The 20,064-nt window shown below is 42.2% G+C and overlaps 1 protein-coding gene across 2 annotated transcripts in view; it reads left to right on the top strand.

The window, feature by feature from the left end:
- Positions 1 to 20,064, top strand: part of SNTG1 (syntrophin gamma 1) — a 1,290,858-nt gene that overhangs the window by 836,198 nt on the left and 434,596 nt on the right. For both annotated transcript variants that reach the window (XM_073631576.1, XM_073631575.1), the window contains one exon: positions 2,525 to 2,576. In XM_073631576.1, the coding sequence (XP_073487677.1) occupies positions 2,550 to 2,576 (27 nt within the window). In that variant the 5' untranslated portion in view covers positions 2,525 to 2,549. The remainder of the gene's footprint in view (positions 1 to 2,524; positions 2,577 to 20,064) is intronic.

A 20,064-nucleotide genomic window follows, 5' to 3' on the forward strand; every position in this document is an offset into this window, starting at 1 on the left:
GTTTACCTCGGAGCAATGGAAGCAGGTGGTCTGGTCTTATGAATTCAATAATGGTTTAAGGAACACAACAACAAGGTCAAGGTGTTGACTTGGCCTCTCCAGATCTCAATCCAATGGAGCATCTGTTGAATGTGTTAGAAAAACAAGTCCGATCCATGGAGGTCCCACCTCAGAACTTACAGGACTTAAAGGATCTTTTACTAATGGCTTGATGCCAGATACCACAGCATACCTTCAGATGTCTAGTGGAATCCATGCCTCGACAGGTTATGGTGGATGGTTATAATCTTTTGGTTGATTTGTGTATATAAAGACCTATGCACAGCTGAGACTAATAAGAATGTCTGGCTATCCAGCAGTGGTGGCTGGTGCTAAAAATTTTTGGGGGGGCGCAAACAAGCTGAAAAAATTTTGAATTAAAAAAAAAAGTCAGACGCCACTGTGCCATCAAACGCTGCCACTGTGCCATCAAACGCTGCCATTGTGCCATGAAATGCTGCGACTGTGCCCATCAAACGCAGCAACTGTGCTATCAATTACAGCCAGTGTGCCCATCAAATGCTGCCACTGTGCCAAATGCTGCCAGTGTGCCCATCAAATTCTGCCAGTGTGGCAAATTCTCCATAACCCCCCCCCCCGCCACTCGCCCACAATAGGACCGACAAATAGATAGACACTGGGTGGGAGAGATAGACAGACAGATAGATATTGGGTGGGAGGGGGAGAATGAGTGAGATAGATAGATAGATAGATAGATAGATAGATAGATAGATAGATAGATAGATGTCGCCAGGGACCGTGCCTGGCTGGGCAAAGCTATAGATATAATAAAAAATATATAGTCAGCAAAGACCCCCTAAGACCCCTTTCACACTGAGGCGGTTTGCAGGCGCTATTGCGCTAGAAATAGTGCCTGCAAACCGACCCGAAACAGCTGCTGCTGTCTCTCCAGTGTGAAAGCCTCGAGGGCTTTCACACTGGAGCAGTGCCCTAGCAGTTCGGGAAAAAAGTCCTGCTAGCAGCATCTTCGGAGCGGTGAAGGAGCGATGTATACACCGCTCCTTCACTGCTCCTGCCAATTGAAATCAATGGGGCAGCGCGGCTATACTGCCAGCAAAGCGCCTCTGCAGAGGCGCTTTGCGGTGGTTTTTAACCCTTTCTCGGCCGTTAGCAAGGAATAAAACTGCCCCGTTAGCGGGCGAATACCTCCGCTAAAACAACGGTAAAGCACCGCTAGTAATAACGGCACTTTACCGCCGATGCCGCCCCCGCCCCGCCCTAGTATGAAAGGGGCCTAACATTAACTAGATAAAATGAATTAAATATAGTTGCAAGCTGAACACTACAAGGCCAATACACATACCTCAATACAAATTCAAAGCATAACAGTGCAAAAACAATCAATAATAAATAGTTAAAAAGTCAGTTTCTACAAGAAAGTTCATAATTGCAGGAATCAACAGGATGTCTGCCACTGTGAGGATGTATGTCCAAACAGGCATGCAAGTGTCAGTGAGACAAGCACCTTCACCAAAGACATTAGCAAAGAAGGTGAGCAGCTGCTAATGTCTTTGGTGTAGGTGCTTGTCTCACTCTGACACTTGCATATTAGATAGACAGACACTGCTAGGGGGGGGGAGATAGATAGACAGGTGATGATGAGGACTTGCATATCTCTGAGGCTCTGTCCTGTGCAGGCTGCAGTCCATGGCTAATGACAGCTGTCCTGTCACCTCCTCTGCCTCCCATACACTGGCTGGCTGGTTAGGATGTCATCTCTTGGTGTGACTGTGTAGTCACACTGCAGTAGAAGAGTCCGCTCCCCATACTTCCTCTGCTCGGGTGCACTGGGAGATGAAAGCGGAAGTGACATCAGAACTTGAATGTCACTCAACGCACCGGCCATACTAATGCATACAATATGCATAGTAATGCGGAAGCTACTCGGCCCGATGGATCGCGCCACAAGGCGGGTTAAAAGCCCGCAAATGAAGTTGCCGCGTCTGCAATCTCATGATTGCATAGACGTGGCACTTCCCATAGTGCACTGCGTCCGGTGCTCAGACACAGTGCACTTAAGGACCTTTTTTTCGATTTTTCTTTTTTTTTTAAGGGCCAGTTTTAAAAATTTTTTTTCATTTTTTTTTTTTGGGTGACTACAGGAGGGGGGGCAGCGCCTGGGAGCCCCCTATGGACGGGCCGCCACTGCTGTCCAGTAAGATGTTGCCCTGAGAACAAATGGTTATTCCCACCCAAAGCTCTACAAAGCCTCTGGGCTGCATGACCCAGAACATGACATACTAAGATTCTGAAAAAAACAAAGTGTGTTTTCTCCATATCAGTCAAAAACTTTGGAACCCCTCACCGCGTACTACAGTGTAAACAATCTTGTGAATATATATATATATATATATACAGTGTGTGTGTGTGTCACATTATACTGTTTTAGCTGGCTGATAACTCATTTAAACAATAAACAATAGAAAGCCTAGGTATATTATTGTATTTTTTTTATTTTAAACAGAATATCCCAAACGGTGCTACGGCATATGGATTTCAGGACGACATGTGATGAGGTGAGCACTTAAAATGATTACACGTTTTGAAATGGCATATACAGTACTTCAGATCCCTATTTCATTTTGATAGTTCAGAAGATCCCTATTTTGATTTGATGAATCAAATGGCTGTGTCTTGCTTTATCTTTGTAGCTAGGGTAAAATTTCAGGGACCAGTGTTAACATTTTCAGTTATAATAGAGATTTTTTGATGCATTTTATGTACTTTTATATTCCAATAGGGATTTGGATTTTTAGTTCTACGTAAAAGTTCATATTGGGTGTCTTGTAAACATTGTCATATAAGTAACACCACATTATTTGTAATCTGCAAATTTAATTTCACATCCCAAAGATTTTTCTCTAGTGGCCCCCAGAAGAGAGATAAAATAGCAGGTTGTGTCTGTTTTGTTGTTACAGTTGTTGTTGTTCTGGTTTTAACTTCTACAGCTGATTCCCAAATGAGGAAACAATGATACTGATGATGTGCCTGTAGTTATGAACTTACCAGAACTTTATTAAACAGTGTGTTATCTTAGGGAATTCTGCATGAAACTGACAATAAAAACTCTTTTAACACGTCATAAGGAAATTATTTATTCTAGGTAACTGTTATACCCCTTTCTCTTTGCACTAGTAGGACTATATTCATTTGGTTAAATGTGTTTATGTCTTTGCTGAGGACTTTCCAGCAAGGCAACAAAATGGCACTTGCATATTAGAAATACTTGGTCTAGAAGGGTCTAAAGACTAGAGAAAAACATTGATGAACGCTCACAAGGACAGTAAACAGTTGAAGCATATGCAAACCCAATCACATAAAGGTTTGACAAGTCAAAGACGAGCTTCAGTCTGGTTTCAAAAAATAGAAGTCAACAGCTACAAAAACAATAGTTGCTGACTTTTAATAAACAGACATTTACCTGTCCAGGGATGTCCTCACCGAGCTGGTTCTTCGCTGGTCTTCAGGTCCCCAGCACCTTCACGTTAACTGTGGGAAGCTGGCTGTGACTCCTTGTGAATAGTCCTGCAGCCTCCTCGGACCCATGATGTTTTTCAGGAGGTTGGGGGGGGCAAACTTCTGCTCCAATAACTTGGTCAGAGCAGAAGTGGGACCTGTCAAAACTAGGTACCAACTCCCTGAAACAAAAAATCCAAATATGGTGTGGGGGAGTAGCAGAACTTATGTTTTTTTCCACTTTAACATGATTTCAAAGTCATTTACAATGACAGCACTCTGTCCTTGTCTTCCAATTGTGCTCCTTTATTGTCACTCTGTCACATGGGCTTACAATGGGAACTACAAGTACCTGTTTTAACTCACATTATGTGGGTGGAAATGGCTGTAAAGAGGCTAAAAGAGTTTGGTAGCGCTGAGATGCATCAAAGCAAGAAAATAAGGTAACACAAAATGGAGAAAAAAGTATTTTATTGAAAAAAATGATTATTTGTGATACACAGCAGACAAACGTCATTTAGTTATGGATAACATATATTATCGTATATAAGCCCCTTTTTTGCAAACCAACTTGATTGTGAATGTTGGTGTGCAGCTTTGTTGGTTTTGATTTTAGAACTTCAGTTCCAAAAGAGAAGCAAGCAAGAATCACAGTTTTAAAGAGTACATGTACTAAACTATGTGACTTCTTTTAACCACTTCAATACAGGGCATTTTCAACCCCTTCCTGCCCAGGCTAATGTTCAGTTTTCAGCACTGTAACATTTTGAATGACAATTGCGTGGTCATGCAACACTGTACCAAAATTAAATTTTTATAATTTTTTCCAACACAAAAAGAGCTTTCTTTTGGTAGTATTTGATCACCTCTGCAGTTTTTATTGTTTGCGCTATAAACAAAAGAAAAGCGACAAGTTTGAAAACTACACAATATTTTTTACTTTTTGCTATAATAAATATTCCAAATTAAAAAAAACAACACATTTTTTCCCTCACTTTAGGCTGATATGTATTCTTCTACATATTTTTGGTAAAAAAAAAAAAAAAGCGTATATTGATGGGTTTGTGCAAAAGTTATAGCGCCTACAAAATGGGGGATAGATTTATGGCATTTTTATTATTATTTATATTTTTTTTACTAGTAATAGTGGTGATCAGCGATTTTTATCGTGACTGTGACTCCTCTCCCCTGACAGACATGGATCTGTATGTATACACACACAGATTCACGTTCCAGCTCTTTAACGAGCGATCGTGAGTGCCCGGCGGAAGCTGAGGACGTCATATGACATCCACCCAAGATGGGAGATCCCATCTGCGGACGTCATATGACAATGGGCGGGTAGGGAAGTGGTTAAAGCCTGCTTGAACCTCATAATTTATTACTGAAATGCAGCCAAACTACATAAACAGTAATACATCTGCTGTTCTTTTACTGAAAGTATAGCTAAATGCAAAACTTTTTTTTTAGTTTTGGATATAGTGGAGAGGGATCAGAACACTGGTAGGGTTTTTATTCCTGTCTGTATCCCCACTGATGAGATTCATCCTCTGTATTTCTACTGTATACCTTTATCACCAAAAGTGATAGTGAAAGAAAACCCCAAATTTTGGGTTGTCACCAGAAAAAAATATGGCAATATTTAAATTCCAATTCCAATGGGGACACTAGTTCTAGTGATAAAGCACTGTGTCAGAAAATAATTCCTGTTGCTGATACAAGCGATTGCTTCGATGGAGACAAGCAGAGCCAGCACCTGAGATGTGGTTGAGGATTGTGGACCCTGATCTTGCCTGGAGTAGCATATAAAATATTTGTAAAATGTCTGGATTGTATTATATACAACATAATAAAAAAAAAAACAAACAAACATATTCTTTAAAGAGAAGTATGGCCAAAGCTTTTTTGGGGGTACACCTAGGTAAGTTTTTTCCATACTTCCAAAGATAATGAAGGACATGTCATATGGGTGACATTTTTGCCCATTCTTCTTTGTAAAATAGCTCAAGCTCTGTCAGATTGGATAGAGAGTGTCTGTGAACAGCAATTTTCAAGTCTTGCCACAGATTCTCAATTGGATTTAGGTCTGGATATTGACTGGGCCTTCTAACACATGAATATGCTTTGATCTAAACCATTCCATTGTAGCCCTGTCTATATGTTTAGGGTCATTGTCCTGCTGGAAGGTGAACCTCTGCCCCAGTCTCAAGTCTTTTGCAGATTTTAACAGGTTTTTTTCGAAGATTTAGGGTGGCACAGTGGTGTAGTGGTAGCACTCTCGCCTAGCAGTAAGAAGGGTCGCTGGTTCGAATCCCGACCACGACACTACCTGCTTGGAGTTTGCATGTTCTCCCTGTGCCTGCGTGGGTTTCCTCCGGGTTCTCCGGTTTCCTCCCACACTCTAAAGACATGCTGGTAGGTTAATTGAATCCTGTCTAAATTGTCCCTAGTATGTATGAATGTGAGTTAGGGACCTTAGATTGTAAGCTCCTTGAGGGTAGGGACTGATGTGAATGTACAATGTATATGTAAAGAGCCGCGTAAATTGACGGCGCTATATAAGTACCTGAAATAAATAAATAAGATTGCCCTGTATTTGGCTCCATCCATCTTCTCATCAACTCTGACCAGCTTCCCTGTCCCTGCTGAAGAAAATCATCCCCACAACATGATGCTGCCACAACATGATGCTGCCACAACATGATGTTTCACAGTGGAAAAAGAGAGGATTGCTAGGGCACAGGATGTTTGTATAACAAATATTCACTAATTGGAGAGGTGGATTACATAAAATCCATGGCAGGAAATAAATAAATAAATTGTCCATGGGAAAATATTGGTGATGATGATGATTAGGTATGAGCTGAACACCCCCCGCATCGGTTTGCAGCAGAACATGCAAACATGCAAAAAGTTTGTTTGAACACCGTTAAGGTCTATAGGACACGAACGTGAAAAATCAAAAGTGCTAATTTTTAAGGCTTATATGCAAGTTATTGCCATAAAAAGTGCTTGGGGACCCGGGTCCTGCCCCAGGGGACATGTATCAATGCAAAAAAAGTTTTAAAAACAGACGTTTTTTCGGGAGCAGTGATTTTAAGAATGCTTAAAGTGAAACAATAAAAATTAAATATTCCTTTAAATATCGTGCCTGGGGGGTGTCTATAGTATGCCTGTAAAGTGGGGCAGTTTTCCCATGTTTAGAACAATACCACAGCAAAATGACATTTCTAAAGGAAAAAAAGTAATTCAACACTGCTTGCGGCTGTAATGTATTGTTGGGTCCCGGCAATATAGATGAAAATCATTGAGAAAAATGGCATGGGTCCCCCCCCAGCCCATTACCAGGCTTTTTGGGTCTGGTATGGATATTAAGGGGAACCCCGCACCCAAATTAAAAAACAAATGGCGTGAAGGGGCTCCAAGGCACTATATAGTCTGAACAGAAGTATATATGCTATACGGCCTGCCCTATATACTCTGCAGAAAATTGGGCCAGAACACTGTAACCCCTCACAGTTACTCTTGGTGGGCGCAGGAATAGTCCCTGCTGTTAAATATTATTTCCAAAATTGTAATTACATGCCCCAGTTTAACAGGGGCAGAAAAATTTTGGCCTTGGGTGTTGGTGCCACAACACTGTCACCCCTCACAGTTACTCTTGGTGGATGCAGGAATGAGCCTTGCTGTGAAATATTAGATCAAGAATTGTAATTACATGCCCCTGTTAAACTGGGGCAGAAAAATTGGGTTTTTGGTGGTGGTGGTGGTGGTGCCACAACACTGTAAGCCCACACAGTTATAGGGCGTACACACGGTCGGACTTTGTTCGGACATTCTGACAACAAAATCCTAGGATTTTTTCCGACGGATGTTCGCTCAAACTTGTCTTGCATACACACGGTCACACAAAGTTGTCGGAAAATTCGATCATTCTGAACGCGGTGACGTAAAACACGTACGTCGGGACTATAAACGGGGCAGTAGCCAATAGCTTTCATCTCTTTATTTATTCTGAGCATGCGTGGCACTTTGTGCGTCGAATTTGTCTACACACTATCGGAAATTCCGACAACGGATTTTGTTGTCGGAAAATTTTATAGCCTGCTCTCAAACTTTGTGTGTCGGAAAATCCGATGGAAAATGTGTGATGGAGCCAACACACGGTCGGAATTTCTGACAACAAGGTCCTATCACACATTTTCCATTGGAAAATCCGACCGTGTGTACGGGGCATAACTCTTGGTGGGTGCAGGAACGGGCCCTGCTGTGAAATATTATATCAAAAATTGTAATTACATGCCCCTGGTAAACAGGGGCAGAAAAATTGGGCCTTTGGTGGTGGTGCCACAGCACTGTAAGCCCTCACAGTTACTCTTGATGGGCGCAGGAATGGGCCCTGATGTGAAATATTAGATCAAGAATTGTAATTACATGCCCCTGTTAAACAGGGGCAGAAAAATTAGGCCTTTGGTGGTGGTGGTGGTGCCACAACACTGTAATGCCGCGTACACACGATCGCACATTCCGACAACAAATTCCATGTTTTTTTTTCCGATGGATGTTCGCTCAAACTTATCTTGCATACACACGGTCACACAAATCTTGTCGGAAATTCCGAACGTCAAGAATGCGGTGACGTACAACACGTACGACGGCACTATAAAAGGGAAGTTCAATACCAAGTGAGCCACCCTTTGGGCTCCTTCTGCTAATCTCGTGTTAGTAGAAGTTTGGTGAGAGATGATTTGCGCTTTTCAGTCTAGTGCTTTTCAGATCGTTACTGCTCTTCAGTTTGTGCTTGTGGGTTCATATCTGGTTTTCAGTGCATGTAGTTAGTTCGCATTTGTTTTTCAGTGCGTATTATTATAGTATGTATTTGATCTTCAGTGCGTTCTTGTCCACTCCTTCCTGATTTTCAGTGCGTTCTGTTAGTTCATTCTGACCAGCCGTCCATTTTGAAGCCATGTTGCGGGTACAAACTCGTCATAGAGTTTGTGCTGTGCAGGGGCTTGGTGTTGGGGTTCTTACTTTGACCCAAGCCCAGTCCATGCACATGGCGGGGAGGAGTTCATGGACCAAGAATTGGTTACTCCAGCGTGATCAATTCTCTCATATGCCTTTGTTGTGGGAGATCCGTGAGAATAATCCTGATGATTTCAGGAATTATCTCCGGATGATGGACCCCCTTTTTCACCATTTGTTGGCTTTGCTGTCCCTTTATATTACGAAGCAGGACACCTGCATGCGGCAAGCCATCACTCCCGAGCAGAGGCTAGTCACCACGTTGCAGTACTTTTTCTGCATACTTCTCCCTGTCACCATCAAGTTCTTGATAGGCATCTCCCCCCAGGCTCTGGGGATCATTATTCCAGAGACCTGTTCTGTCATCATTCAGGTCCTGCAGAAGGACTATATTAGGGTAAGTTTTATCCTTTAACATCACATTCTATGTATTTAATGTTTGTTAATGTATTGTATTTCTTTCATCATTCCCTAATTACCATGATTATAATATGCTGTGAATGTCCCCTTTGTTCTCATGCATGCTTGAAGTTTTTAAAACTTCCTTTTTTTGTCCTTCATGCATATTTGCCTTCACTAACCTCCCCAACATGCGATCCTGGGCCCATACACCTAGTCTAGTCACTTAACAATGTATTTTGTCAGCTCCATAGTAGTGCTTTACCCTAAACACCCCCTAAAATGTGTCCAAATGTTATTTGTGTCCTTAAATTCATGCAGAGTGCCAGAGGCTTTTTTTTGGAGTCCCAAAATCATTTGGAACCCTCCCCCCCAACCGCTAAGTCAACCGATATCAATCCTCTATCTGCTGACTTTGCCAAACCCATACACCTTATACCTACCTCTTTTGTGGTCTGATGTCTGTATAAATTCCCCAAAGCATGTAGTGAAAGGGCCCACCAGAATACTTTCAAATGGTACTGTTTAAAGTTTTGTTCTCCTATTATCTTGATAGGTACTTGCAGAATGTAAAAAAGTGCTTCAATTTGTACAGCGTGTATTTATACTTTTGTTTTATGACACTTCTTACCTGTCCAGTGGGCTTCCAATAGTATAAATAAGGAAGGGCTGGCCAAAGTAAAACACATTATTTATGCATTCAGCTCTCAATGAATTGGAGAGGGTTACCTGTCCAAAATGTACCCCCCCCTTCAATTTTTTACAATGGGCCATCAGAGAGGGTGAGGAATCTGATAAGTGGACCTTATATTTTTGTCTTTAAATACTCCTTAAAATAAATGTTATGCTGATGTTGGCCAAGAATGTTTGTGTCTAATCTGCTTGCAATGTTTATGTGCAAAATTACTAATTCCTTTTTTTTTTATTCTTGTTTGACTCCACAGTTTCCTTCAACGCCACAGGAATGGCAGGCTGTGGCTTCCCAATTTGCCCAGCGGTGGGACTTTCCCAACTGCGGAGGGGCAATTGATGGAAATCATGTCCACATAGTCCCACCCCCCAACTCAGGGTCATACTATTACAACTATAAGGGGTTTACTAGTATTGTGATGTTGGCGGTGGTGTCGGTGACATATGAGTTTCTTTATGTGGATGTGGGGAAGAATGGCCGGATGTCAGATGGTGGAGCCATCGCCCAGACAGAGTTCTACACATAGCTCCAGAATGGTGGCTTGGGATTGCCACCTGCTGAAGAGAACGTGGAAGGACTCCCGTTTGTCTTTGTCGCTGATGAAGCGTTTGGCCTGGATGATCACCTGATGCAGCCGTTCCCGATGAGGACCCTCATCCCGGACCAGAGCCAGAAGAGTGGTGGAGAATGCTTTCGGGATAATGGCCAGCCGGTTCCACCTATTACTTACGTCAATCAACATGTGCGGAATATAAACTTAACCATATAATCCTTGCATGCTGCATTCTCCACAACTATTTAAAGAGAAATTCAATGAACTATGTTGCCTCAGTTGGGCCTGAGATTGACTTAACGAACGCTTGAAGCTGGTCGTCCTGGCTTGCCCCCCAAAGTGCCTGTGAGGTCCATATCAAATATATGGAGTACTTTGCGGGTAGGGGGGCCATTGATATGTCAGAAAATCTTTCATAAACATTTTAAAAATACATTTTTTAGTTGAAATACCTGAAATAAGATTTCCTTTGATTTACTGCTTGTGTTTTTTTTAGCTGTCTCATAGGTTATTGGGCTTTTCTTTTTTTTTTCAACAGTGCAAACATAATTTATTTGATACATGAGGTGACAATCTCTTCTTCAGCGAACTATTATGTTGTGTGTCTGCTACACACACACCTAGTTTTTGTTGTTAATGTATGTAATGCATTAATGATAAAAAAAATTCATAATTTTCACCACCATTATCTAATTTTTGTAAGTCTCGAAAATGGCCTGATTGTGGCAAATTTTAAAGCACTGTGGGAGTTATTTACTAAAGGCAAATCCACTTTGCACTACAAGTGCACTTTCAGTGCCGTTTCAAGTGTACTTTTGCAGTAAATAACCCCCATTGTCACTGTAAACACCAACCTACTAAAAAAAATGCTGTTTAGCATTGAAAGAAGAAGCCACACATTGTTGATTAGAAAAATTTTTACTCTGTGCACATTCACATGTGCATTAGAAAAGGGTTTTGGAACAAACCAACATATTTTTAAAATAACATTTTAGCATTTGACATTACAAAATAGCCTTTTTTGTGGTAAACAGGCATGTTTAAACCCATAAAACAATACACAACTCAGGAACTTACAAAGTTCAACTTTGATAAATTGAAGGCAATATCAGACATTAGTATGTCCAAACAGTGTTGATCTTGCCTTTATCAGATGGGGCGATGTCACCCTTGTGAAAGCCAAATTTTGAAGATGCACACAAATTGGGAGTCAAAATGGGGATTTCCCTCCTGATCCCATGCCTAATGTCAACATGTGCTAGCTCCCATCATTGGAGATCAATGGACGTGTTTCGGGGGTGCAACCCCTTTCTCTTAGCTACTTTAGTTGCGAGGAAGGGGTTGCACCCACAAAACGCGTACATTGATATCCCATGATGGCAGATAGCACATGTTGACACACTGTGTGCATCTTCAAAATTCGGCTTTCTAAAACACATTTTAGAAAAAAAAAGCAATTAGTAAAATTTTGGTGTGCTTTAGATTCTGCCTAAAACATCATTGATGTTTTTGAGTCTTTTTCAACATCATTGATGTCTTCCTTGATCTTCTGTAAATCACAATTGCACACCATGATCTCCCAGATGAGGATCTGTGCACGTGCACTTGTGAAATGAGTTTCTTCTTCTACAACATCCACATCACCTAAGATTCAAAAACACACCATGTATTATAAATATGCAGGCATCCATCTATTACCTGAAGCTGTGGTCTCAGACACCAACCTGTTGTGGTCACTATTTTGCCCACTTCATAAACCTCTCCTTCCTCAACATCTTCTGGTTGTGGTGTGGGGATTTCCTTTTCTTTAGGAGGTGGGGGATTCCTGGTGTCCTCAGATGTCCTGAGTCTTTTCTCTCCCATGTGAATAAAACAAAGATGCACACAGATATTTGAGGCGAGAAATAGGAATATGAAACATTGCTTGGAAGTGTCGTACAATTGTCTTTTTTGGCAGAGTTCCAAGCTGAAGACATTATTTATTTCCCTTTCTAAAGCTGGAATACTTACCTTTTTTGTACATTTTTCACACATGGAGACACCCCTAGTATCCACTGGAGCACCTGTGTGGGATACTCTAAAAAGGGTGTTCTGGTGTCCCACACTAGTGCTCCTGCATCCAGATGTGTAAACTCTAATTACACTGAATCAAGTTTGCATTTCATTCTAGTACAAACCCATCTAGACAACCATGTACTAAACTTCTTTTAATACAAATAGCCCTGAACAAATGTAGTTAACCTAGATCTGCCAAAAACATCGTATTAGTGGGTGAACGAACGATGTTTACTACGAACGATTACTGTGCCCACGAACCTGAAAGTTGCCATTTTAAACTGTACAACAGTAAAGAAAAGCACATGGAGCAGCATGCAAGTAATAATAATAGGAACACACGACAACTACTTACTTTTTTGAAGAACTCTCTTGTTCTTTCTGTACTGATCGTGCTCTCTCAATTTGAGGTCTGACCAGCGTTTCCTCAATTGATCCTTGGATCGTCATACCCCAAAATTCCTGTGCAGACTTTTCACAACTTTAGTCATGATCTTGGCCTTTCTGACATTTGGGTTTGGGTAAGGTCCATGCTTCCCATCATAGTCGACCCTCTTCAAGATATCCACCATCTCCACCATCTCGATAAAGGACATATTTGAGGCCTTAAATCTCCTCCGGGATGGGGACGTTCATGGCTCCAGCCTTTTGTCATTACTGCTGCTGTCTGCATGCACTTGCTCTTTCTTCGCCATGTGCTCTCCCACTGCGCAGAAAGACAAGGGGTGGAGAATAGACTAGAAAGATCGTCTGGGGCAGGCGGAGTTTCACGCATGCGCAGTGTATATAAAGTGTAACACGTGTGCATCATACATACAATCTGTGAGTGGAGGAAGGAGTAGCGGAAGCACTGATCATTCTAACGAAGGTACAATTTTAACTTGGTGCATCAGTGGCCTATACTGCTTCTAGATTGAGGCCTGTATTGGGACAAGATTAGAAGAGTTTAGCCTGACATTAGGGTTTGTCTTGTGTTGTGTCTTGCAGAGAAAGTGGATGGCTTCAATGATCACAACTTCCTCCCCATATTCATAGACAAGTACAGGGAGCTTCCCTGTCTGTGGCAGGTGAAACATCCGTATTATAATCATAAACAAAAGAGGCAGGCAGCGCTGGAGAAACTGCTGGAGTTGGTGAAGCCGCAGATCCCCACGGCAACCATCCCCTATTTGAAGGCAAAAATTGGTGGGCTGAGGAGCACTTATAATAGGGAGCGCAATTAGGTTCAGGATTCCATGAGATCAGGAGCAGCAGATGCCATTTATGTCCCCAGGCTGTGGTACTATGACAGACTGCATTTTTTGTCAGACCAAACTGAAGTCAGGCAATCACTCTCAACCCTTCCTTCCACTCTTCCTTCCACGCTTCCTTCCACCCCAGCTTAGGCTTCCGATATCCAACCTGGGCCTTCCAGCCAGGAAGAAGTGGAGGAGCCCAGCTTGAGCCAGGTATAGCATTGTTCTACATAATTCTTTTTGTAAAATTAATGATGTTAACTAAATGTTATTATTGATCACTAATTGCTGATTTAATAAAGTGTTTTACATATCAATAGACAGTAGTGGCCAAAAATGTTTGGGACAAGAATGAAAAATGCTGGGGTCAGAATGATAGTCTTTTCTATTTGTTAACATTCAATTTGCAACAGTCATTAGCTGAAAATTGTGTGTGATTGATGAATAAAAAATTAAAACCATGTCCCTTTTTCATACACAGGAAAGTCTCAGCCAGGAGGAGGGCGTGGAATGTGGCAGCCAGGAGGAGGCTGTGGAATGTGGCAGCCAGGAGGTGGCAGGGGAAAATGGTAGCCAGGAGGTGGCAGGGGAAAATGGTAGCCAGGAGGTTGCAGGGCTAAGTGGCAGCCAGGAGGTAGCGGGGGTAAGTGGCAGCCAGGAGGTGGCCCAGCCCAGTAGCCTGACTGAATCCCATGTCCCTCCCCTCCGTCTTCCAACCAAAAGGGGAGTAATGTGAGGAGGCAGCACTTGGACTGATTCGGGAGGCTAATGCTGCCCCCAGAACCACCCCCACTCTTCAAGAGGCTTTTGCCTCCATGGCTGCATGCAAAATGCAGGAAATGGAGGAGGGACACCGCCTCATCTGTGAGGAAATTATGTATCTCACCCTAAATAAGGGGTTGAGGGGCCAACTCACAACCAAAACCCACTTGTGTGAGTTGGACCATCCTCCTCCTCCTCCACCCTCTGCCACTACTCCAAAACCACAGCCTGGAAGCAAGCCTGGAAGGAAGAGTGGAAGGAAGACAAGAGTGTGATGGCCTGGGTTCAGTCTGGTCTGACAAAAGACGCAGGCTGTTGCATGACAATATATATATATATATATATATGTATGTGTATATATATATATATATATATATATATATATATATATATATATATATATATATATATATATATATATATATATATGTATATATATATATATAGGACATATGTCATCTGCTGCTGTTCCTGATCTCTTGTAGTCCGGGACTGGATTGTGCTCACTATTATATGGACTACTCAGGCTACCAATTTTGGCTGTAAAATAGTTGATGTGTGCCCTGGGGTACAAAGACTTCACCAATTTCACCAGTTTCTCCAGCGTTGCCTTCCTCTTTATTTTATTATGACCCATAATAAATGTCTATTTTGGATTCACAAATAGTTGCCTATGTGTTTGACTTAAAAAAAGGACAGTTTGTTTGTGAGTAGGCAGGTACATTTCCTAAATACAATGTCAAATTAACAAGGGACACCAACACCAACCAACCTCCTTGAGGTTAAAAAAATATAAGATAATAATGGTGTTGTGGTAACTTGACACACAAAACGAAAAACAATATTATGGAGAGCACTAGAAAAAAAATGTAAAAAAAAGCAGGAGATCTTGATAAAAAAAATCACTATAAAAAAAATTAAAAACATTATTATGGAGATCTGACGAAAAAGAACTAAAAAAATGCATCGGATGCATTAAGGTGAAAAAACACGAGGGTGTACAACTCCTTTAAATTACACACAGATGGACTCTTTTTACTAATTAGGTGACTTCTGAAGGCACTAGATTTTAGTTAGAGGTATTAGAGTAAAGGAGGCTGAATACAATTGCACCCCACACTTTTCACATATTTATTTGTAAAAAAAAAATGAAAACCGTTTATTATTTTCCTTCCACTTCACAATTATGTGCCACTTTGTGTTGGTCTATCACATAAAGTCCCAATAAAATACATTTACGCTTTTGGTTGTAACATGACAAAATGTTGAGCATTTCAAGGGGTATCAATACTTTTTCAAGGCACTGTATGGAGGCAGATTTAAAGGTGGCATGCATCTGAAATTAGCATCAAGTTTATCATGCTGGTTGTGAACTCATATTATTTAGGGGTCATTAAAAGGAGGTGAGTAGATTGGATTTTGTATGTTGTGGAGAGCACGGGTATATTAAGTAGGTGTCATTGACGATAACAGAATATTACTGTGCACTTTCTGCAACAGAAGTGGGTGCTACAGATTGGGACGCTGGACCTTTGCCTATGTTTGGGGTTAATTTCTGGTTGGACTGCACTATTTAAGGTACAGTATAATTGGACTCTAAAAGGGAGTGTATTGTAGTCAGTGAAAGCAGCAACTCAAAAAAAAAATCTTTTATTTGTTTTTTATTCTTGTATTTGATTTGTGGTTGCACGGATTGACTTTTGCACTTAGATGGGGGACTTCTCCACTGCATACAATGAGATGGTAGATGAACACAAACAGAGGAGTTACCTGATCTTAAAAACAAAATTGCCTATTTGTAAGAAAATTCTGAGGCATTCTGTAAATATTAAAATCTAACAAGATAATCCTATATCTATAGTAGGGATGAGCTTCGAGTTCGAGTCGAATTCATGTTCGACTCGAACATATGTTCGACTCGAACATGGGCTTTTTACAAGTTCCCCGAACAGCGAACAATTTCGGGTGTTCGCGGCAAATTCGAATGCCGCGGAACACCCTTTAAAAGTCTATGGGAGAAATCAAAAGTGCTAATTTTAAAGGCTTATATTCAAGGTATTGTCATAAAAAGTGTTTGGGGACCTGGGTCCTGCCCCAGGGGACATGGATCAATGCAAAAAAAGTTTTAAAAACTGACGTTTTTTCGGAAGCAGTGATTTTAATTATGGTTAAAGTGAAACAATAAAAGTGTAATATCCCTTTAAATTTCGTACCTGGGGGGTGTCTATAGTATGCCTGTAAAGGGGCGCATGTTTCCTGTGTTTAGAACAGTCTGACAGCAAAATAACATTTCAAAGGAAAAAAGTCATTTAAACTACTTGCGGCTATTAATGAATTGCCAGTCCGACAATACAGATAAAAGTTCATTGATAAAAACGGCATGGGAATTCCCCACAGGGGAACCCCGAACCAAAATAAAAAAAATGATGTGGGGGGTCCCCCCAAATTCCATACCAGGCCCTTCAGGTCTGGTATGGATATTAAGGGGAACCCCGGCCAAAATTTTAAAAAAATGGCGTAGGGTCCCCCTCAAAATCTATACCAGACCCTTCAGGTCTGGTATGGATTTTAAGGGGAACACCGCACCAAAATTAAAAAAAAAACAGCGTGGGGTCCCCCCAAAAATCCATACCAGACCCTTATCTGAGCACGCAACCTGGCAGGCCGCAGGAAAAGAGGGGGGGATGAGAGTGCACCCCCCTCCTGAACCGTACCAGGCCACATGCCCTCAACATTGGGAGGGTGCTTTGGGGTAGCCCCCAAAACACCTTGTCCCCATGTTGATGAGGACAAAGGCCTCATCCCCACAACCCTGGCCGGTGGTTGTGGGGGTCTGTGGGTGGGGGGCTTATCGGAATCTGGAAGCCCCCTTTAACAAGGGGACCCCCAGATCCTGGCCCTCCCCCCTGTGTGAAATGGTAAGGGGGTACAAAAGTACCCCTACCATTTCACTAAAAAACTGTCAAAAATTTTAAAAATGACAAGAGACAGTTTTTGACAATTCCTTTATTTAAATGCTTCTTCTTTCTTCTATCTTCTGTCTTCCTTCATCTTATTCTTCTAGTTCTTCTGGTTCTTTCTCCGGTGTTCTCATCCAGCATCTTCCTCCGCGGCGTCGGCGTCTTCTTCCCTTCTTCTCCTCGGGCCGCTCCGCATCCATGATGGCATGGAGGAGGCTCCCGCTCTTTTCTTCATCTTCTTCTCTTCATCTTCTTCTCTTCATCTTCTTGTCTTTATCTTCTTTTCGGGCCGCTCCGCATCCATGATGGCATGGAGGGGGGCTCCCACTGTGTGATGCTTCTCCTCTTCTGACGGTTTTTAAATAACGGGGGGCGGGTCCCCCTCTGACGCACGGGGACATGACGGGACTTCCCTGTGGCATTCCCCATGACACAACAGGGAAGTCCCATCAAGTCACCGTGCGTCAGAAGACAAGAAGATGAAGAGAAGAAGATGAAGAGAAGAAGATGAAGAGAAGAGCGGGAGCCTCCCTCCATGCCATCATGGATGCGGAGCGGCCCGAGGAGAAGAAGGGAAGAAGACGCCGACGCCGCGGAGGAAGATGCTGGACGAGAACACCGGAGGAAGAACCAGAAGAACCAGAAGAACTAGAAGAAGAAGAAGATGAAGGAAAATAGACGAAAGAAGAAAGAAGAAGCATTTAAATAAAGGAATTGTCAAAAACTGTCTCTTGTCATTTTTAACATTTTTGACAGTTTTTTTAGTGAAATGGTAGGGGTACTTTTGTACCCCCTTACCATTTCACACAGGGGGGAGGGCCGGGGTCTGGGGGTCCCCTTGTTAAAGGGGGCTTCCAGATTCCGATAAACCCCCCACCCGCAGACCCCCACAACCACCGGCCAGGGTTGTGGGGATGAGGCTCTTGTCCTCATCAACATGGGGATAAGGTGTTTTGGGGGCTACCCCAAAGCACCCTCCCAATGTTGAGGGCATGTGGCCTGGTACGGTTCAGGAGGGGGGGGCGCTCTCTCGTCCCCCCCTCTTTTCCTGTGGCCTGCTAGGTTGCGTGCTCGGATAAGGGTCTGGTATGGATTTTTAGAGGGACCCCACGCCGTTTTTTTTTTTTTAATTTTGGCGCGGAGTTCCCCTTAACATCCACACCAGACCTTAAGGGTCTGGTATAGATTTTGAGGGGGACCCTACGCCATTTTTAAAAAAAATTTTGGTCGGGGGTTCCCCTTAATATCTATACCAGACCTGAAGGGCCTGGTATGGAATTTAGGGGGACCCCCCATGTCATTTTTTTTTTTTTTTAATTTTGTCCGGGATTCCCCTTAATATCCATACCAGACCTGAAGGGCCTGGTATGGAATTTAGGGAGACCCCCCACATCATTTTTTTTTTTAATTCTGGTTCGGGTTTCCCTGTGGGGAATTCCCATGCCGTTTTTATCAATGAACTTCTATGTGTATTGTCGGACGGGCAATGCATTAATAGCCGCGAGTAGTTTTAAATGACTTTTTTCCTTTGAAATGTCATTTTGCTGTCAGACTGTTCTAAACATGGGAAACATGCGCCCCTTTACAGGCATACTATATACACCCCCCAGGTACGAAATTTAAAGGGATATTACACTTTTATTGTTTCTCTTTAAGCATTATTAAAATCACTGCTCCCGAAAAAATGGCCGTTTTTAAAACTTTTTTTGCATTGATCCATGTCCCCTTGGGCAGGACCCAGGTCCCCAAACACTTTTTATGACAATAACTTGCATATAAGCCTTTAAAATTAGCACTTTTAATTATTCATGTTCGTGTCCCATAGACTTTAACGGTGTTCGCGTGTTTGAATGAATTTTTTGCCTGTTCGCATGTTCTGGTGCGAACCGAACAGGGGGGGTGTTCAGCTCATCCCTAATCTCCAGCAACTTTTTCTTAAAGTATTCCTTGATCCCTATACTCAAGTCCCCCTCTTTGCTGACATATCAGCTGCCACAACCAACAGCCACAGTTTTCTCCTGTCACCACTGTTCTCCGGCAACAAAATATTCCTTACAGGTGGGGTTACTCTATTAACATTTTGGCAATCTAGCAAACTGAGACAGTTCCCATTCTGGCACCTAAAGTAAGAATCAAAGAGCTCCATAACAGGGACCTTGTCCTTGCCTCCTCACCAGTTCCTGCTAGACAAGCCTAAATACCATCCAAAGTTCCAAACTCCTGGAACACCATAGGAGAGACTTCATTCCATAGGCTCCCTGGTACTGTCTGTTCCTGCTTCTTTTTTTACTCTTGCAGTTTTGCTCTCCTGCTGAGGGCTTTTGTGATACATTTAGTCCCTTGCAGGGTTAGCATTTTGTATGGGTCCACACCCCAGATGTTTATTGTGCTAGGCACACTCACTGTTACACTTGTTTTTTTTATGTTACTAAAATACTCTACCTTGTATCTTTCCTACCTTTTGTTTGTAGGACTATTGCGTGCGCTGTAATGGTTGATGTAAACTCCCTACCTCAGGATGTAGTAAAAGGTATGGTCACTTTCCCCATCCAGGTTATCACCTCTTTTCCTTTGCCCAATGGCTATCACAATCACTATGTTAAATGCCAAGGGGCTTAACCCTCCATACAAAAGGGCACTACTTTGGAAGGATGCTCACACGCTTGGAAAACCAACAGCCTTTGTTGGCAAGAAACACACTTTGCTAGAAATAGAGCACCTACATGCCACCATGGACTTTTTTTCCAATGACTTTAAGAAGGGGTAATAAAGATAGCAGTCCATAATTCTATATCCATCCAAATTCATGATTTAGAAACAGATGATCAGGGTCACTACATTATCCTGTCAGCTTTGTTCATTATTTGT

This window comes from Aquarana catesbeiana, linkage group LG05 (assembly GCF_042186555.1).
Source record: "Aquarana catesbeiana isolate 2022-GZ linkage group LG05, ASM4218655v1, whole genome shotgun sequence".
Lineage (NCBI taxonomy): Eukaryota > Metazoa > Chordata > Amphibia > Anura > Ranidae > Aquarana > Aquarana catesbeiana.